Raw genomic sequence first — 20,560 nt, forward strand, 5'->3', positions numbered from 1 at the left:
TGACCAGGAACACGGTTCTGGCATTTATTTTTCATTAAACATCTTAGGCTTCCCATATTCCAAACACAAACTTTCAAATATGTGACGTCACAGCCCAAAATTACCTCCTTCCCCAGGCCACATTACTGTCATAAAGCTGATTCTTTTTACTCTGTAGGCACCACAACAAAGTTCAGACCAAGTTTTAAGCGATTTTTTAACGAACAAACCCATTTAAATCAGAATGACTAAACGAGGTGACGTCACACTAACGGTCGCTCCATGTTGAAGATAGGGCCTTGTACAAGGCCCATTTTCAAATGAAGGGAACGAATTTCTTCAACACCAAGAGGCCGCGGGGGTTGCAACCTAGATAGATAGTGGTTTCTGAACCTCGCCGCAAAGTTGGCTATCTCAACTCAAACCCCATGTTAAAGGTGGGATAGTCCCTTTAAATCACCTTGCAGATCGCAGACCTGCAAATTCACCAGCTGCTTGTCATAAGCCTTTCGCAACAGCCCCCACCTCACTGCACCAGACAGGGAAGCTTATTTCGACAAAACCGAGAATAGCTCCGATATACTCGTATTTATTTGGTAGCGGCTACTTGAAATCGTCCGTGTATCTAAAATACGCGGGATACTCCACGCCACAGAGTGACTCTCTCCTTGGCTCAACTCCCCCCCCCCAAGTTACATAAAAAATGGCAATAGTTTTAATTGACCAAAATTGGTATGAAAACATGGTTATTTTGATTAAACTTGGTGGGTACTGGGTAGCTAAGTCCGTTTTGGGCTTAAATTTTCCGATCGACGATAGTTGGATGACTTAAGTGCTTTTTTCATTACTTTGGAGATTTCCTTATCAAACAGCGCTTACCGGCTTCCGCGTGTCACTACGTGACCCAGGAGCCGAGTTGGAGCAGGAGAGTCTGGAGAGCCACCCCTCTTTCAGACGCCCTCTTCCTTTGTGGGTAACGGGAACTAAAATATACGACTGAGCAAAGCAATTCGATAGTTGTCAACCCCTCTTCTCAATATTCACTGGCGGATCAAGGGGGGCATTCGGGCCACCCCCTCCCCCGCAGTGCCCGAAATCGACTAAAATTTGCGGTATTCCGAGGATAAAACAAAAAGAAAACAGCTACTTATCAACAAAAGTTTGTTTGAAACTGCGCAACAATGCGTATGAAATCGAAATACGATGAGTTTTTTTTTAATTCGGAGAATTTTTTTTTGGCGTATGCCCCCTCTCCGCTCCGCAGCGCCCAAGACCTCCTTTCTGGATCCGCCAGTGTCGATGTTATGTATTTCACGCATTTGCCGCTACAGTCTAATGTATCTCACGCATTTGCCGCTACAGTCTACAGGTTTGTGGCCAGCTGGACGGCAGTCAGTACCGTGCGCCGCGACATCTATACGCCGACTTACGAGCATTTGCAACATCCGCCGTACCGCCAGCATCCGTAGAGGCGTGCGTATCGCGTACAAAACGGGAAGCGTCCGTCCTAGCTCTCCAGTGTCCCTCCAGGCCAATTAAAATATAATTGTTCACACAACATTGTCCGAAATGAAGGTCACCCCCACCAGACAACCGGTGCATGGTGAGGGAAGATGTCGTTTGATCTATACCCTCTCCGAGATGGCTGTTTGAGGGGCATGAGGGCGAGCTGTCCCACCGGGAGTCGTTGCCGTGGCGGTGTACCGAATTGGTCATCCGAATATAGGTACAGTTCAATAAACGATGTCTCCACTCTCTAACCTATCCTCTCAACACATATGATAGGATATTGGGTATACCTAGCTGTGCAGTGGTTTTGTCGCACCGAAATAACTCACTCCAAGCAAAACAAAAGAAAATGTAAAGCGAGTAGCAGCCCGATTCCCTGGCATCTTCATATCTTCATTCAGGACATACAAACAGCCCCCTTTCCCGTGAATATCCTATACTCCCTGTTCCAAGCTGGATGCTTCTCAGAAGCAAACTCGCATAATGTGGTTACTGATTAGGCCGTCTGTTCTGTCCCTTGCCCAGCGCAATATCTAATGTATGTACAGTCCAAAGCAGAAGTAATGTGTGGTTTCAGTCATGGGCATGTTCTGCTTCTGAAGCTTATGAACGATTAGCCAGACTACAATGAAACTTTGAATGTAGCTTATATGTATCGTCATCTTTGCAGCTGCAACTTAAGCTATTGACATCTTCTTTTCGATCACTCCGCATTAAACAATCGCCAGTCAAAGCCAACCGTTGAGAATGGTAAAACCCTACATTACTTTAGCGGTGGGCTGTACCTAATACTGATCTCAGGCAGCTTTTGCCAAGTTGTCAGGGAACTCAGATTTGTTTTTCAATAGAAAAACACAATTCTAAAGAATAGTGTTTTACCTAACTATTGACAACAAACCTTCGGTTACTAATGTAATATGCATGCTGACGCGAGTTTGTCAGCGTTGAAAGAGAACAACTATTTGCTGATCAAACAGCACTGTCAGTCGACCCCACTTCATTAAAATCATGCCAAACCTAGCATACGGCCCAAGATTTTGCTCTCTGAAGTGTGTTCAGTGTTCACCAGTCACCTAAAATCTAAACAATAGTGCATGCACATTGCACATTGCACGTTGCACGATGCACATAGTCTGTTTGTTTGGAAGTTTGTTCATTGGGTTAGGCCAGATCGGACCGGAAGGATATCCTAAAAAGGGGTGCGGCAGTCCTCATGGTCATGCTCCGCCGAGGCATGGAGCCCGTCTCGAATTGGATAAGTCATAAGCCCCCACCCCCGCGCCGCAAACGATCACCCCACCGCACAGGAACATGCTCCAACGAGAGCTACTCGAGTCGGTGGAACGTGACCGTTCAGCAAGAACCGTTTGATGTGTTGAGGAGAAGGATTTGTGGCTAGGCATGTTACTGAGGACATATCCTAGGGATCAGAGGGACGACGCATAGTCAATTTTTAGTGCATCATAGGGGAAAGGGATTAGCTCTGCACTCTGCAGTATATCATAGTGTCAGTGAACATCTAATCCAGCGAGTCGTCGCTAAACCTGCAAGTCATTCCCTGCCATGCTGACCGAACACTCTCGCACCCCAATACATGACACCCCATGCAATGTTGGCAGTGAATGAAGACTGATGAGCGAGACGGGGTGAAAAGTGGGTGGGGCCGGTTAACTTGAGCCAGAGTCAAATTCCGTCCATGTCAGCACCTCACCACACCTCTTCTCGTATTTGCTGACCCCTCCCTGATACCGTGAGTCACGCTGGGTGAGCCGGCGGCCAGGACGACCTTTGACCTCCCCCCGTCAGGCCCAGGCGGGCTGCGATAGGCCCATCGCCGGCCGCGCAGTCCGCCCAATCAGCACGCCGTGGGCTCAAGCGGCGTGCCTGCTTGCCGACGAGCGGCGCACGGCAGCTTGGCCAGTGGCACTCTCAGGGCACACAAAGATGGGTGCAGATTCTGCGGTGTCACGTAACACCCTTTGATCCTCTAAATCAGCAGTGAAACCCTCAGTAGCTACCTACCACATTTACCTCCACCCCTGACCCGACCTCCCCAGTTTTTGTCCCTGGACGCGCCGCTGGGCGCCAGTGACGCGCCCTCTGTCGAGTCCGGACGGACGGCAGGGGGCTGGGGCCGGCGGCGGCGGAGAGTGGGCGGCGGCGCAGCAGCGGCGGCCGCGGTGGAAGAGTGCTGAGATCAGCGACTGGAAAACGCAGAAACAGCGACAGAGAGGAGGAATTGGACCACCGTGTGGGGGTGAGTAAGTTCAAGGTCGTCCGCGCCCGAGCCGCTTGGTGACGGCTGCCCCGCGCGCGGCTGGCCCTGCGTTACAAACCACGTGAGGATGGAGGCCCGCTGCCAAATGCCGGCATGGGGCGGGTGGGGTAGGAAACGGGGAGGGGTCAGCACGGATATTGTCAGTCAGCACCTGATTGGTCCCTCCTGCCTAAGGTCTGATTAACGATGATTATGTGCATTGTGTTAGATAACGCCTACGCTTTCAGTACGATTGTCCTTGGCATTAGCAGGCAAACCGAGCAGCCATACACCGCAATGGGTCGAAAACACGCGCCGTGTGTGTAAATATGTAACCAAGTCGTGTCTGCACCAATGTTATTCTCTACCAAACCGACCACGCCGTCTTCTTGGGTTCGCTACCGTACCCATTTTTCATGAGCCCCCCTCCCCCTCCCTCAGGTTTTGGGTCATTCACCGTCTGTCGTGGAGCCTGTCAGACTGCCATGTGCCAACCGGGACTGGGTGGATGGGGGCTATTTTCGGCTCGGGGGCTCGACTTGGAACACTTGTCCGGTGTGACTGTGTATGGTGGTTAGTGGTTACAGCTGCGTTTACAGTGATGTAGGTAGGGTGGAGTGCACTCCTATATCGTGTCGGCCGCGCTGGATACGATGCTTATCTACCGTAGGAGCTTTGACGGCCGGACAGGATTTGTGTTTGTATGTCGGAGCTTAGAGCGTCATAGTAATATGAACACAAGAAACCGGGGTTACACTTCGTGATTAATTATTTTAACCCGCGCCCTGCTGGGGAGAGGGGGGAGGTTGAACACTCAAATACCCCCTGCGGTTTTTCGCGATATCTCAAAAATGGGCGCCGCCTTTTCGGCCCACCTCATCATGCATCTTTCCCGCACATGTTGGGGAAATTTTAGACCAAGGTCATTCAAGGTCGGGTCACCAGGTCACGTCAAGTGAGTCAGTGACCTCACCTCCTAAAAAGTACCTCCTAAAAAGTTGCAATGCCTGCCATAGCTACACCGAGTCACGAGTGACCGATCGCTTTGAAACTTAAAGAAATTGAGAAGAGAAACAAATGTACAAAAAGTATGTCTCGAAATTTTGATATTAGTGACCTAAGGTCAGGTCAATTTTGCGACCTCTCCATTACCTTTAAGTCAACGGGAGAAAATTCAAAGGCGCCTTTTTTGGACGAACGTCATTCTTATTACTTTCAAACACCGAATTACAAGATAACATGACACACTGAACCGGAAAATGGTACCTGTGACCCCTCGTTATGTCCCCGAGGTCATCTCAGGTCATCAATGGTATCTAACAGTTTTTTGCTAATAACTTCTAATATAGGCATGCAATAGCGAGCGAAAGGTCTTAGACGTGTTTGGCTCGACGATACGGATCGACTGATATGCAACATCACTTTTTCTCGTCAGGTCATGACCTTGATCTGGGTCACATTTTCAACAAGTTGACCTTTCAAGGTCAACTTATAGTTCATTCGAGGCGTCTCGACGAGAGGAACACGATGTTGGCAAAAGTAATGTCGTAGCTGTATCGAGTCAAGAGTTATTGAAGAAAAAACATTGTCCGTAAAAACAGCTATTTTTCGAGCTTTTGCCCTCTGGACTCTGGAGGCCAAAGTTAAACTGTTGTCCTAAGGTCAAATCTGAGGACATATTCCAGAAAGTAGGTTAAAAGGGCTATCGAATGCGTTTTCCGCGGCGCTGTAGCTCTGTTGGTTCCTAAATTCCTGAATTATGTGCCGGGTTTCGAAAAATGTTGGCCTTTCGAAAAAATGGCCTTTCGCTCGCTATTGCATGCCTCTATTAGAAGTTATTAGCGAAAAAAAAAACTGTTAGATACCATTGATGACCTGAGATGACCTCGGGGACATAACGAGGGGTCACATGTGCCATTTTCCGGTTCAGTGTGTCATGTTAACTTGTAATTCGGTGGTTGAAAGTAATAAGAATGACGTTCGTCCAAAAGAGAGCGAAACGGTGGGGGCGGAAGTCGCACCCCGTGTACGTAGAAAACCGGCGAAGGATAACAAAATAACGTCAAGGTTCCTTCGGCAAACCTGAAACCTACCGTTTCATGTATAGGTTTCACCAAGCTCGCGCTTCGCACCAAAAAAAAAAAAGAAGTTGCCACTTGTCCAGCCCGAGACCCACTTGGTGACCGCATTACGGCAACAACACAATGCAGCATTGTGCTAGTGCCGATTACCCTGGACCCTGTCTGACGTCTGTGCAGTGTGCTGGGCTTCGGATTCTCCGGAATTAGGAGTGCCTAAAATTCAACCGATGATGCATTGTGGGTAAATTTAACGTTCCCTTCTCATAGTTAAAAGTACAGATTCATGCATAGATCTACGCAGATATACGTTTTTACCTTCGCCAGCAAATGATAACTCCGGAATTGTTTGATGTGTTCTGCCTCTATTTATAATGGATTTGTATTTATATTATTACAAAGGCTTAAATTTCAGGAAGAAAGATGTACGTCATTGATAAATTAAACTCAATACCTACAAATTTTCAACATATAAATCTTGATGAAGGGACATTTATTGCGCAATTGCGACAAAACTAATTTGACGGTTTCGTGCACTGAACTCTTCGTGGTTTGGTTTACTCGCTTTACTTTGCCATGTGTGCATTGCGATTGCGCCGTTCACAAAAACTTTCGATCCATTCTTCTTGCCTTACGGTGTGAGCAGTGAGTGTTTAGCTATTTTATTGTTTTTAGTATTATTGGTGAGTTGTCACGCATGCATTTATTTCGAGCGTTCCAGTACAAAACCTTAAATATATATCCTCTCTTTTCTCCCTCCCTCTCTCCTCTCTCTCATCTCTCATCTCTCTCATCTCGTCTCTCGTCTCTCTCTCTCTCTCTCTCTCTCTCTCGTACTCTCCTCTCTCTCTCTCTCTCTCTCTCTCTCTCTCTCCTCTCTCCTCCTCTCTCTCTCTCTCCTCCCGTCCCCTCTCCCTCTCCCTCTCCCTCTCCCTCTACCTCCTCTCCCCTCTCCCCTCTCCCTCTCCCTTGCCCTCTCCCTCCCTCTCCCTCTCCCTCTCCCTCTCCCTCTCCCTCTCCCTCTCTCCTCTCCCTCTCCCTCTCTCTCTCTCTCTCTCTCTCTCTCTCTCTCTCTCTCTCTCTCTCTCTCTCTCTCTCTCTCTCTCTCTCTCTCTCTCTCTCTCTCTCTCTCTCTCTCTCTCTTTCTCTCTCTGAAGCATTGTCCTTTATAAATGCTCTGTCCCTCCGCATCTGTGTCAACCATCACGTACAACAATACCTACTTTAACTTATTTCTAATGAAAGTTTACTGAATCTATTTCGACTGTTTTTACGATAGACGTAAAAGTGATGCCTAAGCCTCGTTTTACGTGGATTCTTTCCAAATAAATAATCTGACACATTTACCGATTACATCAAAGGGCGATGACGCCGTACTAGCTAATACATACCCATCACCCAACTACCCACTGGCGGATCTAGGGGCCTTTTTGGGGTATGTCCCCCCGCAGCGTCCAAGACCGCCTTTGTAGATCCGCCAGTGCACAATGCACATACCTACCTACCTACATATCGTTTTGCTTACCGAGGCTCACTGTAGCAATTTTGAACAAGACAAGGATACTCCGTTATGATTGCGAGTCTGAGTCCGAGCGCCGGCCGCCGGGCGGCGAAGATTCTATATACCTTGCGGCGAAGGCCAATATGGAAACATGATTCGTTTTTGTTTGCAGGTGCCAAGTCACATCCATGTGCTCATAGGTAACTCATGTACGATGATACATACATGGCATTGTACTCAGCCGTTACAGCATCTCAACTCTATGCCTACTCAGTAGTCAGTTACCACACATCAACATGTTGGAATGCTGAAGTACGGCACTAAGTTCATGCCATGCAATCCGGTAATGTGATGCCTAGTACTGTTGTAAAGCTTTTGGCGCCACTTGCCAGTGGAATAATTCATTCCGGGAATGTGCTACACCACCGCTCGGTGTAATAACTAAATTAAGACTCGTTATTAAGTGCGTTGGAAATACTAGTTCTGCGTAGCTCCCGACTGATCCAAGTTAAAGCCGTCGACGGTCTAGATAATTACAAGACTCGTTGATGGGGCTGAATATTTCACGACGCTGCTCCGTTAATTCACTTCAATCAAGCCGCAGACGACATTTCACACATTCATATAATGACTGCTGGATCAATATCCATGACGTGTCGGACTCGTGCAATAAGGATGATCTTGAAGAAGTGTCTGATGACCTGCCGTAACCGTTCTCTCCTCTCCTGTGCCCCCCCCCCCTCCCTGCTTCTCCGCAGGCCTTTGCATAGGTGTGTCTGATCTCGACCTTCCCTATCCACCCTCTCCACAGGTCTCAGTCCCCACTCCCAGTCCTCGTCCCTCAGTTGTACACATTGCACATGTGTCAGCCTATGAATCCCCTTCCCTCCAGTCCCCACACGTTTGTCTGTGTCGGTCCCACCGCCTTCAGAATGACAAGCACTTTCCTCCACCCTCCTAACAGACTGGACATGACTGCAGCTGACTTTTCTACACACAGATTTCAGTCCGCCAGTTTCTATCCCATCTGTTTTATCACGGCCTCTTTCAACCCTCCCCTCTCCCCGCAAACTTTGGACTCCACCACAGCCTCTAACACCCCCTCCCCCATCTCCGCAGACACCTGAGCCGGCACCATGAGCAGCCTGGTCGAGAAGGTTCGCGAGGACTGGCAGGAGTTCAAACGCGAGGAGCCCGTGGCCATTTGGACCACCTACGTGACAGTGGTGGTGCTGGTTTGGCTGCTGGCTCCCACTGCTCTCTACCTGGCACTGACCGGCGTGCTCTACCTCGCCTGGCGAAGGTGGATGATAGGAGCACGCTGCCGCAGTGTCGCATCGCTCGAGGGAAAGACGGCCGTGGTGACGGGCGCTAACGCTGGAATCGGTCGAGAGGTGGCGCTGGAACTGAGCCGGCGCGGCGCGCGTGTGATCATCGCTTCCCGGGATGTCAGCAAGAGTCGACTGGCGGCGGCTGGTATTCGTTCGGAAACTGGTGGTGAAGTTATCGTTAAGCAGCTCGATCTAGCTTCGCTAGCGTCCGTGCGCCAGTTTGCAGCCGATATTGAGCGTACGGAGCCGAAGGTGCATATTCTGGTCAATAACGCGGGCATGCTGATGACGGAGAGAAGGAAGACTGAGGACGGTCACGAGATGATGTTCCAGGTGAACTTCCTGGGTCCGCTGCTGCTCACCCACCTGCTGACTAAGAGGTTGGAGGAGAGTGCGCCGTCCCGGATCGTGAACGTGTCGTCAATGGGTCACTGGTTCACCGATTTTGATCTCAGTGATCTGGACGGCGAGCGGCGTTCGTTTGAGGTGTGGCGTCGCTACGGCACCTCCAAACTCTGCCAGATCCTGTGGACGCGCGAGCTGGCGCGGCGGCTCCGTCAGCGCAGCGTCAGCGTGTTCTCTCTGCACCCGGGCGTGGTGAACACGGAGATCAGCCGCGAGCAGCGCGACCGCTGGTGGTATTCGGCCACCCTGCACGGCATCCTCTTCAGCTATGTGTTCCGCAGCGCCAAGATGGGCGCCCAGACGGCCGTCTACTGCGCCGTGGAGCCCGGCCTGGAGCACGAGTCGGGCGGCTACTTTGCCGACTGTGCCCCGGGCTGGAGCAGCGCTCAGGCCAAGGATGACAAGCTGGCTGCACGGCTGTGTGAGGAGGCCGAGCGGATGCTCGACATCAAGCTGGTCTCGGCGTGAGGTGGCGCCACCGTCGGTGCTGGTCTATCTAGATGGCAGCACCTGTACCTGCTCACGACGGCAGCTCTGTTCACAGTTGGGGAGTGAGACGGACATTGGACATTGGACAATTGCGTTATTTCTCGCAGATCAGCGGCTCAGAACAACGTGACTCACAAGTTACTGAGATTGTTAAGGTGATCACACATGCAAGGATCAAATGCATGTTATTGATTCTGAAAATCGTAGATCACCCTCAAGATGTCAATTATCCATGTGTTCGTACCTATGTGATTGTGCCTTTCCATGCTCTGGATGAGACATGAAGCGATTGAACAAACAATGTTTATCAAATGGACCTACCAAGCAGGTATTTGTATAACACAATGTAATCTTCCAATCGCTTTCCATAGTGGGGATTAAACATGGGTAATGACCCAATGTTGATACTTCACCAGTCACCACTGGTGAACTCCATTTAGCGTTACCTTGCTCTAGAAGCATATCAGTATATTTAGAGGAAACTTGCTCACTGCTCACTTATGCTGGTAATGCGTCATTTTCTCTCGCGGTGCATCAATCGATTGGTGTGCCATCAGAGGCCGGAACTGGCCTGACGACCCATGTGCCTAATTCTCCTCGAGACGGTGAGGATTGATAATTGCTAAGCATTAAATGTTACAGCTTACGCTATGTGATCACTTGTAGTCAAATGAACCCCGCGGTTTCACAAATAAACGATTATATAATACGCCAAACGTTTCCCACGTGACAACGAAAACATGATTGACGAACCTGCCTCGATGAACGTATTTCACCAAAGCTATTTCCAGTTAAGACCAGCCACTGCGTCAGTTATCTGCATATACACCTCACAGCCTCTCATGTGTGTAGGCACTGTTGTATAATCAGTAAACCTCGGCGGTCCTGAGGGCATCCACCAAGACCCTCCGGTTCTATTCCTGCTGTGCGGAGGAACTCGCCCCGTCAGTGGATTTCTGACAGGAAGAGACGCCGAGCGTCATCGGAGGCGACTGCGACCCGCCGACTGACGCGCTAAGGGAGGGGGGGGGGCTGCGACCCGCGGACTGACGCGCTAGGGGGGTCTCTGGCGACCCGCCGCGCCGGTGGGTGGGTGGGGGTCGATTCAGAAGGAGGTCAGAATGGGGGGGGGGTGATGCATAGCAAAATGGTAGAGCGGATGATAGGATGAGGAGATGTCTGCACACTAGACATCATTGGAGAAGAGATGAGAGTCAGTGCACCGAACGCATGTTGGACGGGATGAGAGGGAGAGAAGGATAAGGTGCAGGGCGGACAGGGACGGTCAGTTCGGGAGGTAGAACTGTGGTCAGGACGAGGAGACGGCGAATTGAACCGATATGCAAAAGCGTGTCCGAAACAGGCAGCGCACGTTTTGCTTTGCTCCTCAAGAAGCTAAAATTGCGGCTTTACATATACCGGTGCCATATTTCTGGACTGGTCGAGATCGAGCTTTGCGTTCAAAACGAGCGTGCTGCCCGTGACGAGAGAAAGGTTGCGGCTTGTAAAAAGTTCGCATAGCGATTTTCTAAGCGTTTAACTAGGAGTAGCTAGATTTTTAGCTACCTCTAGTCCGTTCACGAATTTTGGAAATAAAATAGAAATATGCATACGACAGGGCTGACGAGGCGTCGCACGTCTTCCCGCGCTCGGACCAGGGCGGGGCTGTCAGACCCCAGAGGCGAGGGGAGCGCAGATCAGGGCGGGGGCTTCGGTCGCAGCCGAGACGGTCCACTAATGTCAGCAGATTTCCCGAATAATTGGCGATGACTCAGGTCCTGAGGATGGCGGCTCGCGATGGCCAGCGAAATAACGAGGTCGGTTATCGCCCACTCGGAATGTGGAGTGGCGCTGAAAGTGACAGGGATATAATAGAAATTAAATAACAGAAAAAGTTTAAATCGTCAAGACTTCACTTTTTGCATAAAGAACGACTAAAATATATGTAAAAGCTTATAACTGAATTCTGAAAGGATTTTCAGCCAAATCATATAGGGGAGCACGGGCAAGACGCATCCCTTGAGTGAGAAATAATATGGCGCAAAAAAAAACTATGGAATGAGCCGAGCAAGCTTTTAACCCTCTCTCGCATTGTTTTTTTTTTTTACAGCGTCTAACATATAGGGGGGAGGAGGGGGATCCGTAGGACCCACCTCTATCCGTTTCGCCCCTGATCGAGCTAGAGCTTTGCGGTAAAAGCGAATGTATTGCCCGTGACAATAGTAAGCAGATGATAACAAATTTTAAGGTCTAGGTCTTTGGTTGCCCTTCCACGTCAGGTCAATCAATCGGACCAAAAAGTCATGAAAATCGGGACCTGCTAACACTTTGTAAAGTAAGACTAATACCTATTTTCTTTTCTCTTCTTGGTCCTAATTACGAATTTTATGTTAGTTTTGATCCATTATGATGTGTTCATGCATTTGGTATTGCTCGGGTCAGGTCAGGTCAGGTCATCCAGTACGGGTAGTAGGTGTCAACCTCTACTACAGACAGCTTCGTAGCATGTTACATTGGCTCCAAAACTACTTTTCACTTGTCCAAAAGGGTGCTAAATTCGATATTAGCTCTAAAAACTTCTATCAAAGCATGCAAAACTCGAAAAAAACAAGGTTATGTACGGTTAATGACATTAAATTGATCTTCACGTGACCCTGAAGCCTACATATTATACATGGCACAAACATCATTTCTTATGCTGGAACCTTCACAACCACACAAGGACTGGAAACGCGCGGATATTGTGCGCCAACATGCGGTGAATCGCACTTCTGGCCTGGCCGAACATAGTCTCGAGAAACAGGTCAGAGGTCAAAGGCCATTTGGGTCAGGGTCATGAAACTCTAGAGTCTAAAGTGTAAGATTGATAAACCCGAGGGCAATAAGGGTCTCGTTGCGATCGGCAGCTGTTTTGATCGAGTTATTTGCGAAAAATCAAGGGTGGTCCGTTCCACATTCGCCCCCTCCCCCCTTTCGCCCCTTTAAGTGCGAGGGTTAGAGAATCGTGTGTCGGGGAAAGGAAGTATACAAGAAGTAAGCTTACAAGGTCTCACAATTTGTATCCCATAGACTCTTGTTTTTTACCTAAAGGTCGTCTGAAGTCAGATCAATAACGAGACCTCACCATTTGGGCAAAGGAAACCATTTACATCCCCAAGCGCTTGGGGTTAGAATTTGAATCTTTGAAGGAACCGTGATCTTCATATTGCGCTTTTATGTTAACCCTCGCCCCGTTGGGGGGGGGGCATTTTGGCCCCCCCTGTGGTTTCTCCTGCATAGCAAGAAAACGGCGGCGCGCAGCGCCGCCAAATTTTGGGTATGTACCTTACCGGGCATCAATTTGACACCTTCACACAAAATTTCAAGTCTTAGGTCACCTTAGGTCAGGAGTTATTGAGGTCAAACTGAGGTCATGTTCGAGCAAAAATGAGCAAAAAACATGCAATCTTGAAACGCTCACCAAATCTACAGTTATTAAGCAATTTCAAAGTTCTTTATATGGTCTTGTAGACAAAAAGCGGCGCTACAAAACTGCTATCTCGGATTTTCAAAATTTTGGGTTTTTGTCCCTCAAAAATTAAAAAAATTGTTTTTTTTAGAAAAACTAAAAAAAATCTAAAAAATTTCCTAATTTCGAAAAAACCGGAATATATGTGATAGTCCCTGCGCTCTTCTATATACATACCAAATTTCAGATCGATATCTCGTTTTTTGGCCAAGTTATAGCGAAAAAAACTGTTCAAAAATGATGACGCCAAATTTTTGAACTCAATTTTTAGCGATTCTAGACCACGTACGGCAAAACAAAGACCACCATTGAACTCCCCGTGACGAGCTGCATCGATTCGATACCCATTTTATGCAAAAATATCAACTTTGAAATTTGACCTAATTTGACCTGACCTTGACCTGACCTTGACCAAAACGTAACCTAAGCTGGCCCCAAAGGCTGCCTGACCCACATAATCGCATTTGTCATGTAAAATGGACCATGAAACACGTATCACACGACACTTTCATATTGTGACCCCCCAGTGACCTGACCTCTGTGACCTGACCTGGTATCAGTGACCTCAAATAGCAAAATATGTGTTTGAAGAACATTTCCCCATCGGTGATTTTCAATGAAATGCATTTTACTCGATTTTACAGCGCATTTCTTGAAATGCCTGTAAACGGTGAAAATTGGACCTTTGACCTGACCTGTGACGTCATCGGTTTGACCTAGGTCAATGAAATTGGGTCACAAGGTAGTTCCCTGATAGGGCTATCCAACACCGTTTGCCGCTTGTCGCTAGGTTGCGTGGTTCTCGAGATCTTAGGGGGGGGGGCCAAAATGCCCCCCCCCCCAACGGGGCGCGTTGCTCGGCAGAGCCCAACGGGGCGCGGGTTAACCCTCGCCGTGCTGGTGGTCTGAGTTTTCCGCGTCTCGTGCTAAAAGGGGGGAGGGTTCACGCCCCTCGTCTAACTCGGCTCCTGGGCCACATAGCGACACGCAGTAAGCGGCATTCGAAATAGTGTCAACAATAATTGAGAAAATACTTCGGTCATGTTTTAGGTCAGGTCAAAGGTCAGGTGACCAGAGGTCATCAAAGGTCAAATTTTGCCTATTTCAACAATTTTCGCAAAACCGGCGCGAACCGATAGAGCTACAGCGCCGCGGAAAAGCGCATTCGATAGCTCCTTCAGCACTCTTTCTGTGTGTGCACAGGTTAGACCTCAGGTCAACGGTAAAGCCTTCAGAGGGCAAAAACTCTAAAAAAAAAGCCGTTGGTAAGAAAATCGATTTTTTCTGCATTAGGTAATTTTCGATTCGAGAGAGTCACGACAATAGGTATAGTTATCAGCATCGTGTTCACTGTTCCCCTCGTCAAGACGCGTCGAATGAACTATAATTTGTCATTAGAAGGTCGTTATGAAAGTTTGACCTCAGGTCAAGGTCATGAGCTGACAGGAAAAGATCATGTTGCATATCAGTCGATCTGTATCGTCGAGCTGAGCACGCATATCTCCACTCCAGCATATCTCCATCAGAAGTTATGGTAAAAAACTGCTGGGGACCTTTAACCCTCGCCCGCACATGGGGGGGGGGGGTTGCCACCCCCCAGGTAGTCTTTCTGCTTTGCACTCAACATTTTTAGAGCTAGAAGGCTGATTTTTTTGTATATCTGCTCCTCTATCCTTTCTTGATGTCCACTGAAAATTTCAAGTTTCTGTGGTTTTTGGTTCCGGAGATATGACCTTGTTTTTCAGGTCATGTCATGGCCCAAATGGCCAATTCTCAACATCTTGCGTTGGCTATGGGCCTTGTGAGCTTTTGACACCTTCATTTCGGCCTTTTTTGCCAGTCTTACCTCCCACCTATCATGGAAGATGTTGTTCGACGATGTACAGATGTCAAGGTCAAGGTCAAGGTCAACCTAGGTCATCGAAGATAATCGCGTTTTAGGCTAGCGGAATTTACTGCTTGTGAAGTTTTTGGACTGCATTTTTGGTAAAAGCTTCTCAGATCATGATTTCATGTAATATGGACACATAAACAATCGGTGCACACATCAGTATACACACAGACACACACAGACATACAAACACATATAATTGACCTTGACCTAACTTGACCTGAAATGACCTCAGCAGCAAAAACCTGGTCGGGTAGTGTGATAAAGAGGTTCTAGCTGGCTTGGCACCAGAAAACGGCATCGTCATCGGTAGGTACCTATATGATAAGCAGCGCACTTGATATTCAACGGTGACCCAAAACAGCAACATTTTTTAGTTTGACCTGACCTGGAAGGTCAATGACTGACCTGAGAAGGTAAAACTGGGTATCATTGGATTCGTCTCTTCCCAAAGAATATTTTTCGTTTTTACCGCTAAGCTCTATCTCCAAAAGGAACGAAATGGCGCGGGGGTGGCAACCCCCCCCCCCCCCATGTGCGTTCTAGGATGGGAAAATGGCATGTGCGGGCGAGGGTTAATAGCCTGAGATGACCTGAGGGGCACAAAGAGGGGTCACGGGTGCAATTTTCCGATTTCAAACGCCGGACCCATACCTCGGGACTTGATCCGTCCCACGTCCGATGATCATCATATCTCTGCCTTCCACTGATAAGTGATCAATTACCTAACTGAAGACGGAATCACCGCTCTTCTCTACTCGCGGGACAATTTCATCAAACACAATCACGACCACCAAACTAATGGTGAGAACTACGATTCCCCCCGCCCCTCCCACGCATAAAAACCATCATCATCTCTGATCCACTCAGGCACTCTAACTTCTCCCTCGGCCAACAGATGTCTCTGGGGGCGGCGCTGTGCAGGGGAGATTTAGCCCAATCACGGGCGGCGGGGAGGGAGGTGTGCGCGGTCGGCTGCGCGGCCTGCCAGCCGGGCCGCCGTCGGCTGGGGAGGGTCAGTCGTGGCCGAACGCCGGACCGTGTCGCTCGCAGTCGTGTCGTCGCTTGATTCGTGTGTCAGTAGTAGCTAGCCGGAGGTCGCCATGGACAACCAGGACTCGATCGGGTCGCCGTCCGAGCTGCCCAACGACCCCGGGTGAGTGGGAGGGCTGGCCACCGTACCGCACCTCTGTGGGGAGGAGACACAGGAAGGCGCCACCGCCCACTTGTGTACATATGTGGGAGTGACTGACTGATCAGCTGATCCGGTACTGTGGCGTGTCACCGCGACCACAGTGTTCCCACGCGCCCTTGGAGTACTCGCGTGGTAAAATTACTGTGGGAAGCGCCCTCCCCCGATGACGCACTGGTTTGTTTACATAATTTATCGTTTTGATGAGGTGCCTGATTACCCGATCAGTCACCCACTCATGTTCCATTTGAGTCAGTTTATACGAGTGTGAGCTCATTTGTCGATCCGTTTGTTCGATGGCTCACCGGCCTGTTCTTGGCTGCGGTTTATTTACTCAGGTCATGTTTGCAGCAAGTGCCATTTCGCTCGCTAATGCGAAACAGGCGTTTGCACTGTGTTTCATCGCAGCACCAGCCCGTTCAATTTCGAGTAAAGGCCCTGCTGGCGATATCTTCTCAGCCTGTAGACCACAGAGGTGCAGCTCAATGATCTAAGCAACCGATCGTCACCTCAGAACCAGCTCGCACTTTTTTCGTCTGCTGTTTTCTCCCACGCGGCGGGGCCGCTCCTCTGAGACGGCGTGAGACCGGGCCGGGCACAGCGGCACTATCGCTAATGTCATCTGAACCTGCAGCCGACTGGTCGACGGCTGCTGGGCCGGGGTTTTACGCTGCCTCCTCTGACCGACGGCCGTCTCTCTCTCCGGCAGGAAAATGTTCATCGGGGGTCTGAGCTGGCAGACGACGCCAGGTGAGTACGATCAGCTCGCGGAGATCTCTTGGTTCAGTGATCTGTGTGAAACCGCCTCTTACATTGTCATCATGCTTACTGTTCTCCCGTCTTAATGTGTGACTCTCACCATTGAACCATCCTTGAACTTTTCCGTCTCCTGCCTTTTATGCCGCGTTACCGTTATGGAACAGTGCTGAGAGAGACGTTAGTCCTTCGAATTCTGCTCTCTCTGGTGCGTTACTCGTCCTTCGGAGCTGTGATTTATCTCACGATCCGGCCTGCACGCGGCCCAGGCTGCAGCCGTTGACGAATGGGACGGTGGGCCGGGCCCTCGGAGCGACCCTGCTCCTCCCCGGACCGAATATGGACCGGCGAGCCCGCTCACCTCCACCCCCGGGTCGGGAGAAACGGACCACCACGGCCGCGCGCACGGCTCACTTTCCCGTACAGAGCGGCGGCGAAATCAGCCCTAGTGCCGCCTCGCCGGGCCACGGGCACGCCCGCCCCTGAGGCGCCCGCGCCCAAGATTACTTTACTACTCGCCGACCTGCAATGGGCCGACCTGCCCGCGCCGACCTGCAATGGGCACTGAGCACCGCTCGCCGCCGCCGCCGCCGCCGGCGATGGTGACTAAGTGTCAGTAATGATGGGCCTGGGCGCGCCGCCGCCGCCGCCCCCGCCCACACCGGTCACCTGGGCGGCGTCGTCTTCCGCCCGGGGAGCTGGATTGAGATCGGACCAAGGGCAGGACCGGGACCGACCGGGACCATATCCGGACCAGACCAAACCAGCCGGCCAGAGGCGGACCGGTAACACTCCTGCTCTCAGACACCGAGGTCGCACCGCCGCGGCGTCGTCTGGCACCCTCCGTCATTTGTTGGTCGGGCAGCACACAGCTGTGCGCGGCACTTAACTGGCCCCGGCGGCGCCGTATCGACGTTTCTCCGGCTGACAACGCGGCGTCGTCGGCGACGCGTCGGCAGCGACGGGCCATCCGTCAGCGCGACGAAAGTGGGTGTCACGGAGAGCAGCGCGCGCTGACCGAGCGGCCGTCAGGTGCGGCTGCAGCGGCGGATTTCTCAGCGCGGCGTCCGGTTACACGGACATGATGCAGGGCCGAGTTTTTTGGGAGGATTCTCTGGGTAATGGCTGTTTTTGGACGCTAAGCTGGAGAGATTGTGGTCAGGGAAAGGGCTATTTATGGATATTTTTTATGTTGAGATGAGAAACACTTGCATTTAGAAGACGTTGAAATAAAAATACCTTCGGTTATCAACTTAACGTCCCACAGCGGAGCCTTGACATTCCGGCCTCTTAACTCACTCAATCGATCATATCTTTCACCAAATTCGGCAGCAGTTCGGTAGTTTGCCCTCAACTGACCGTCTCGCTCCTAAGCACCCACTGGATCGAGCTACGCTAAACTGGGGCGAGCGGGCCCGCGGAGACGGACATCTTCGGCTGGTTTGGCGGAGCAAAACGGTCGCCGGGCCGCTGCAGCCGATGGTTACCGACTGTGAGACGGCCTTCTGAGCGGCGAGCGGTCAGGTCCGCCCTTGCGACGGCCCTGGAGTCGCGTCCGCTGCCTTGCCGGTCATCCTCCCTGTGGGGCGTCCGCCTCCGCCTCCGCCGCCGCTGCCGCCGCCGCCGCCGCCGCCTCGGGCGCAAGTGACGCGCCTCCATTGTGCGCCGCGTTATACCTCACGTCCGGCCGCCGGCGCCACGGCGCCGTCACGCCGTCACGGTAGCGGATGACGGCAGCTGAAGGCAGCGGCCAGGGTCGGCGTCCGGATCTGAACGTAGAGGAGCAGGGGAAGGAGTCGTGGAAGGCACAAAGGAACGCTAAATTGGGACATGTTTCAGCCTATAGTTATGTTTGGAGAAATATAGTTAAAAACGAATGATGCTTGCTTGCCTTTTACGGATAAGCTCTACTTTCAAACTTGCAGAAATTCAAGCCCCTTTTGAATATCTTCGAATCAAGATAGGGACGCGAAACCGTTTCATAACACCCATTTCATTTTGCTCTGTATATGTTCACTCAACGTTTCCCACGCTTCTTTGTTCCCGTTTCCATTCCTGCGGCAGTCATTTGTTTTCTATTTATCCCATCTGTACGGCCCTGCTCTGTTCTCCGGAGGTGTTCATTTATTTATCCGTGGCCAAACGCCCAATACTGAGCTCCGCAGACCTCCACCTCACTCCACACATACATATGCACACTGTTGTCTGTTTTATGCCCAACACCCATGCTTGCGTGAACACTGAACAGTGAACACATAACACTGACAGGCCAAAGCTGCTCTCCGTCCAGCTGTTGAGCGGGACTGTCGCGTCGTACTGCTCCTTTACGGGTCTGGGTGCCGCCGTCCGACCCCCGCCGAGTAACCTCATCCCCCGCGGCAGTGAGTATCACAGTAGCCGGTCCGATCAGGATCATACTGCAGGCTGCAGCTCTGAGACTCTGACTCACTAGGTGCTCAGCTGTCACGACTCCCCAGCTGCTCAGCTGTCTGACTCACCAGCTGCTCTCAGCCGCCGGCCGTGCAGCTGGGTCAGCTGTTCAGTGGTCCACGCAGCGTGCCTCGACAAGCTGCCCGCATACCTCCCCTGGCCCCGACAGCCATTCCAGCAGACCCCGGTCCCCTTCCGTCCTCGCTCCCCACTCCCGGCCGGCCCATCTCCCCTCTCGGCCGTGTGAACCCACATACCGACTCTCCCACGCCAACTGCGTTCCAGAGCGGGGGTCTGGAGCGTCCCGTCCCGTCCCTAGCGAACACCACGTGGTGGCCATGTGTGCCGCAGTACTGCCGCCGCCGCGGGTGACACAGACGACACAGGGAGGCGAGGGGAGGGAGGGGAGGACGGTCCAGTTCCCAGGCGGCACACAGGGCTCAGAGGAGGCCGGGTAGCAGCTGGAGGGAGGACCATTTGACTTGATGGGGAGCTTGAGACCCGGGAAACCGCTAGAGGGGACCAGTTAGCACATGACATTGCTCTAAATTATAACCGCCTGGGTATCAGTTTGCCTGAAGCATGTGTTTGTCTTTCTCTCCTCTGCCTTTCTCAGAAGTCTTTCTCGATCACCCTTTCTCTCTCCCGCGCGGCAGCCCGTTCACGTTTCACCCTCTCCTGCTCTCAGCTGTCCTCCGCGCTCTTTCCAGTCCTCGGCGCTCTCCACTGCTCCATCCTCTTTCCAGTCACGGCCGCGGAGCTCGGTCCCTGGCGCAAACCGCTCGGTGGAGGCGGTCTGCTGGAGGTTAGGGAGGACTACGGTAAGCCGGCTGGTCGGACCGTGCAGCTGCCGGTAAAGGGGAGCGAGGCGCCACCTCCCGTCCGTCTCCGCTCTCTCAATGGGGAGCTGCCACCACACCGGTGGAGACGCGGCAGCTGGACCGAAACTGGCACCCTCCCGTTCAGGGGTGCCGCAGGGGTTAGAGGGGGCGGTCACCCTTCATTGGTGTCGGGAGGCAGCTGGTAAAGTCGAGTCACCTGGTGTTTAGATATATGAAGTCGGTGTCAGTGTTTCCGGAAGTCAGTTTTAGGAGCAGTAATTGGCAAGGAAAAAATGTTTGCTGGGCCGAGACAAAGGATTACCCGTCATGGCATTCCCGACAATCTGACATGCACGAGCAAAAAACAGCTGGAAAGACAGCAATTAAGTCTTAGGAGAAAGGTTAACTTCCAC

The 20,560-nt window shown here is 51.2% G+C and overlaps 2 protein-coding genes across 5 annotated transcripts in view; both read left to right on the forward strand.

Annotated features, from left to right (window-relative positions):
- The first annotated feature begins 3,342 nt into the window (after positions 1 to 3,342).
- LOC122370280 (retinol dehydrogenase 12-like) lies at positions 3,343 to 10,258 on the forward strand. 3 transcript variants are annotated; one of them, XM_043345745.1, is made up of 2 exons: positions 3,343 to 3,745; positions 8,444 to 10,258. In XM_043345745.1, exon 2 carries the CDS (start codon positions 8,461 to 8,463, stop codon positions 9,526 to 9,528), a length of 1,068 nt encoding a protein of 355 aa, XP_043201680.1. In that variant the 5' UTR covers positions 3,343 to 3,745; positions 8,444 to 8,460; the 3' UTR covers positions 9,529 to 10,258. The 3 variants fall into 3 exon arrangements, with proteins under 3 accessions (XP_043201680.1, XP_043201682.1, XP_043201683.1); XM_043345747.1 differs by lacking the exon at positions 3,343 to 3,745 and adding an exon at positions 6,348 to 6,506; XM_043345748.1 differs by lacking the exon at positions 3,343 to 3,745 and adding an exon at positions 6,355 to 6,468.
- Positions 10,259 to 15,904: 5,646 nt separating this feature from the next.
- Positions 15,905 to 20,560, forward strand: part of LOC122370275 (RNA-binding protein Musashi homolog Rbp6-like) — a 125,253-nt gene continuing 120,597 nt past the window's right edge. The window contains exons 1-2 of one of the 2 annotated variants that reach the window (XM_043345740.1): positions 15,905 to 16,104; positions 16,850 to 16,890. In XM_043345740.1, the coding sequence (XP_043201675.1) occupies positions 16,052 to 16,104; positions 16,850 to 16,890 (94 nt within the window). In that variant the 5' untranslated portion in view covers positions 15,905 to 16,051. The remainder of the gene's footprint in view (positions 16,105 to 16,849; positions 16,891 to 20,560) is intronic. The other variant, XM_043345741.1, reaches the window with a different exon arrangement.

This window comes from Amphibalanus amphitrite, unplaced genomic scaffold, assembly GCF_019059575.1.
Source record: "Amphibalanus amphitrite isolate SeventyFive unplaced genomic scaffold, NRLGWU_Aamphi_draft 001117F_arrow, whole genome shotgun sequence".
Classification (NCBI taxonomy): Eukaryota; Metazoa; Arthropoda; class Thecostraca; order Balanomorpha; family Balanidae; genus Amphibalanus; species Amphibalanus amphitrite.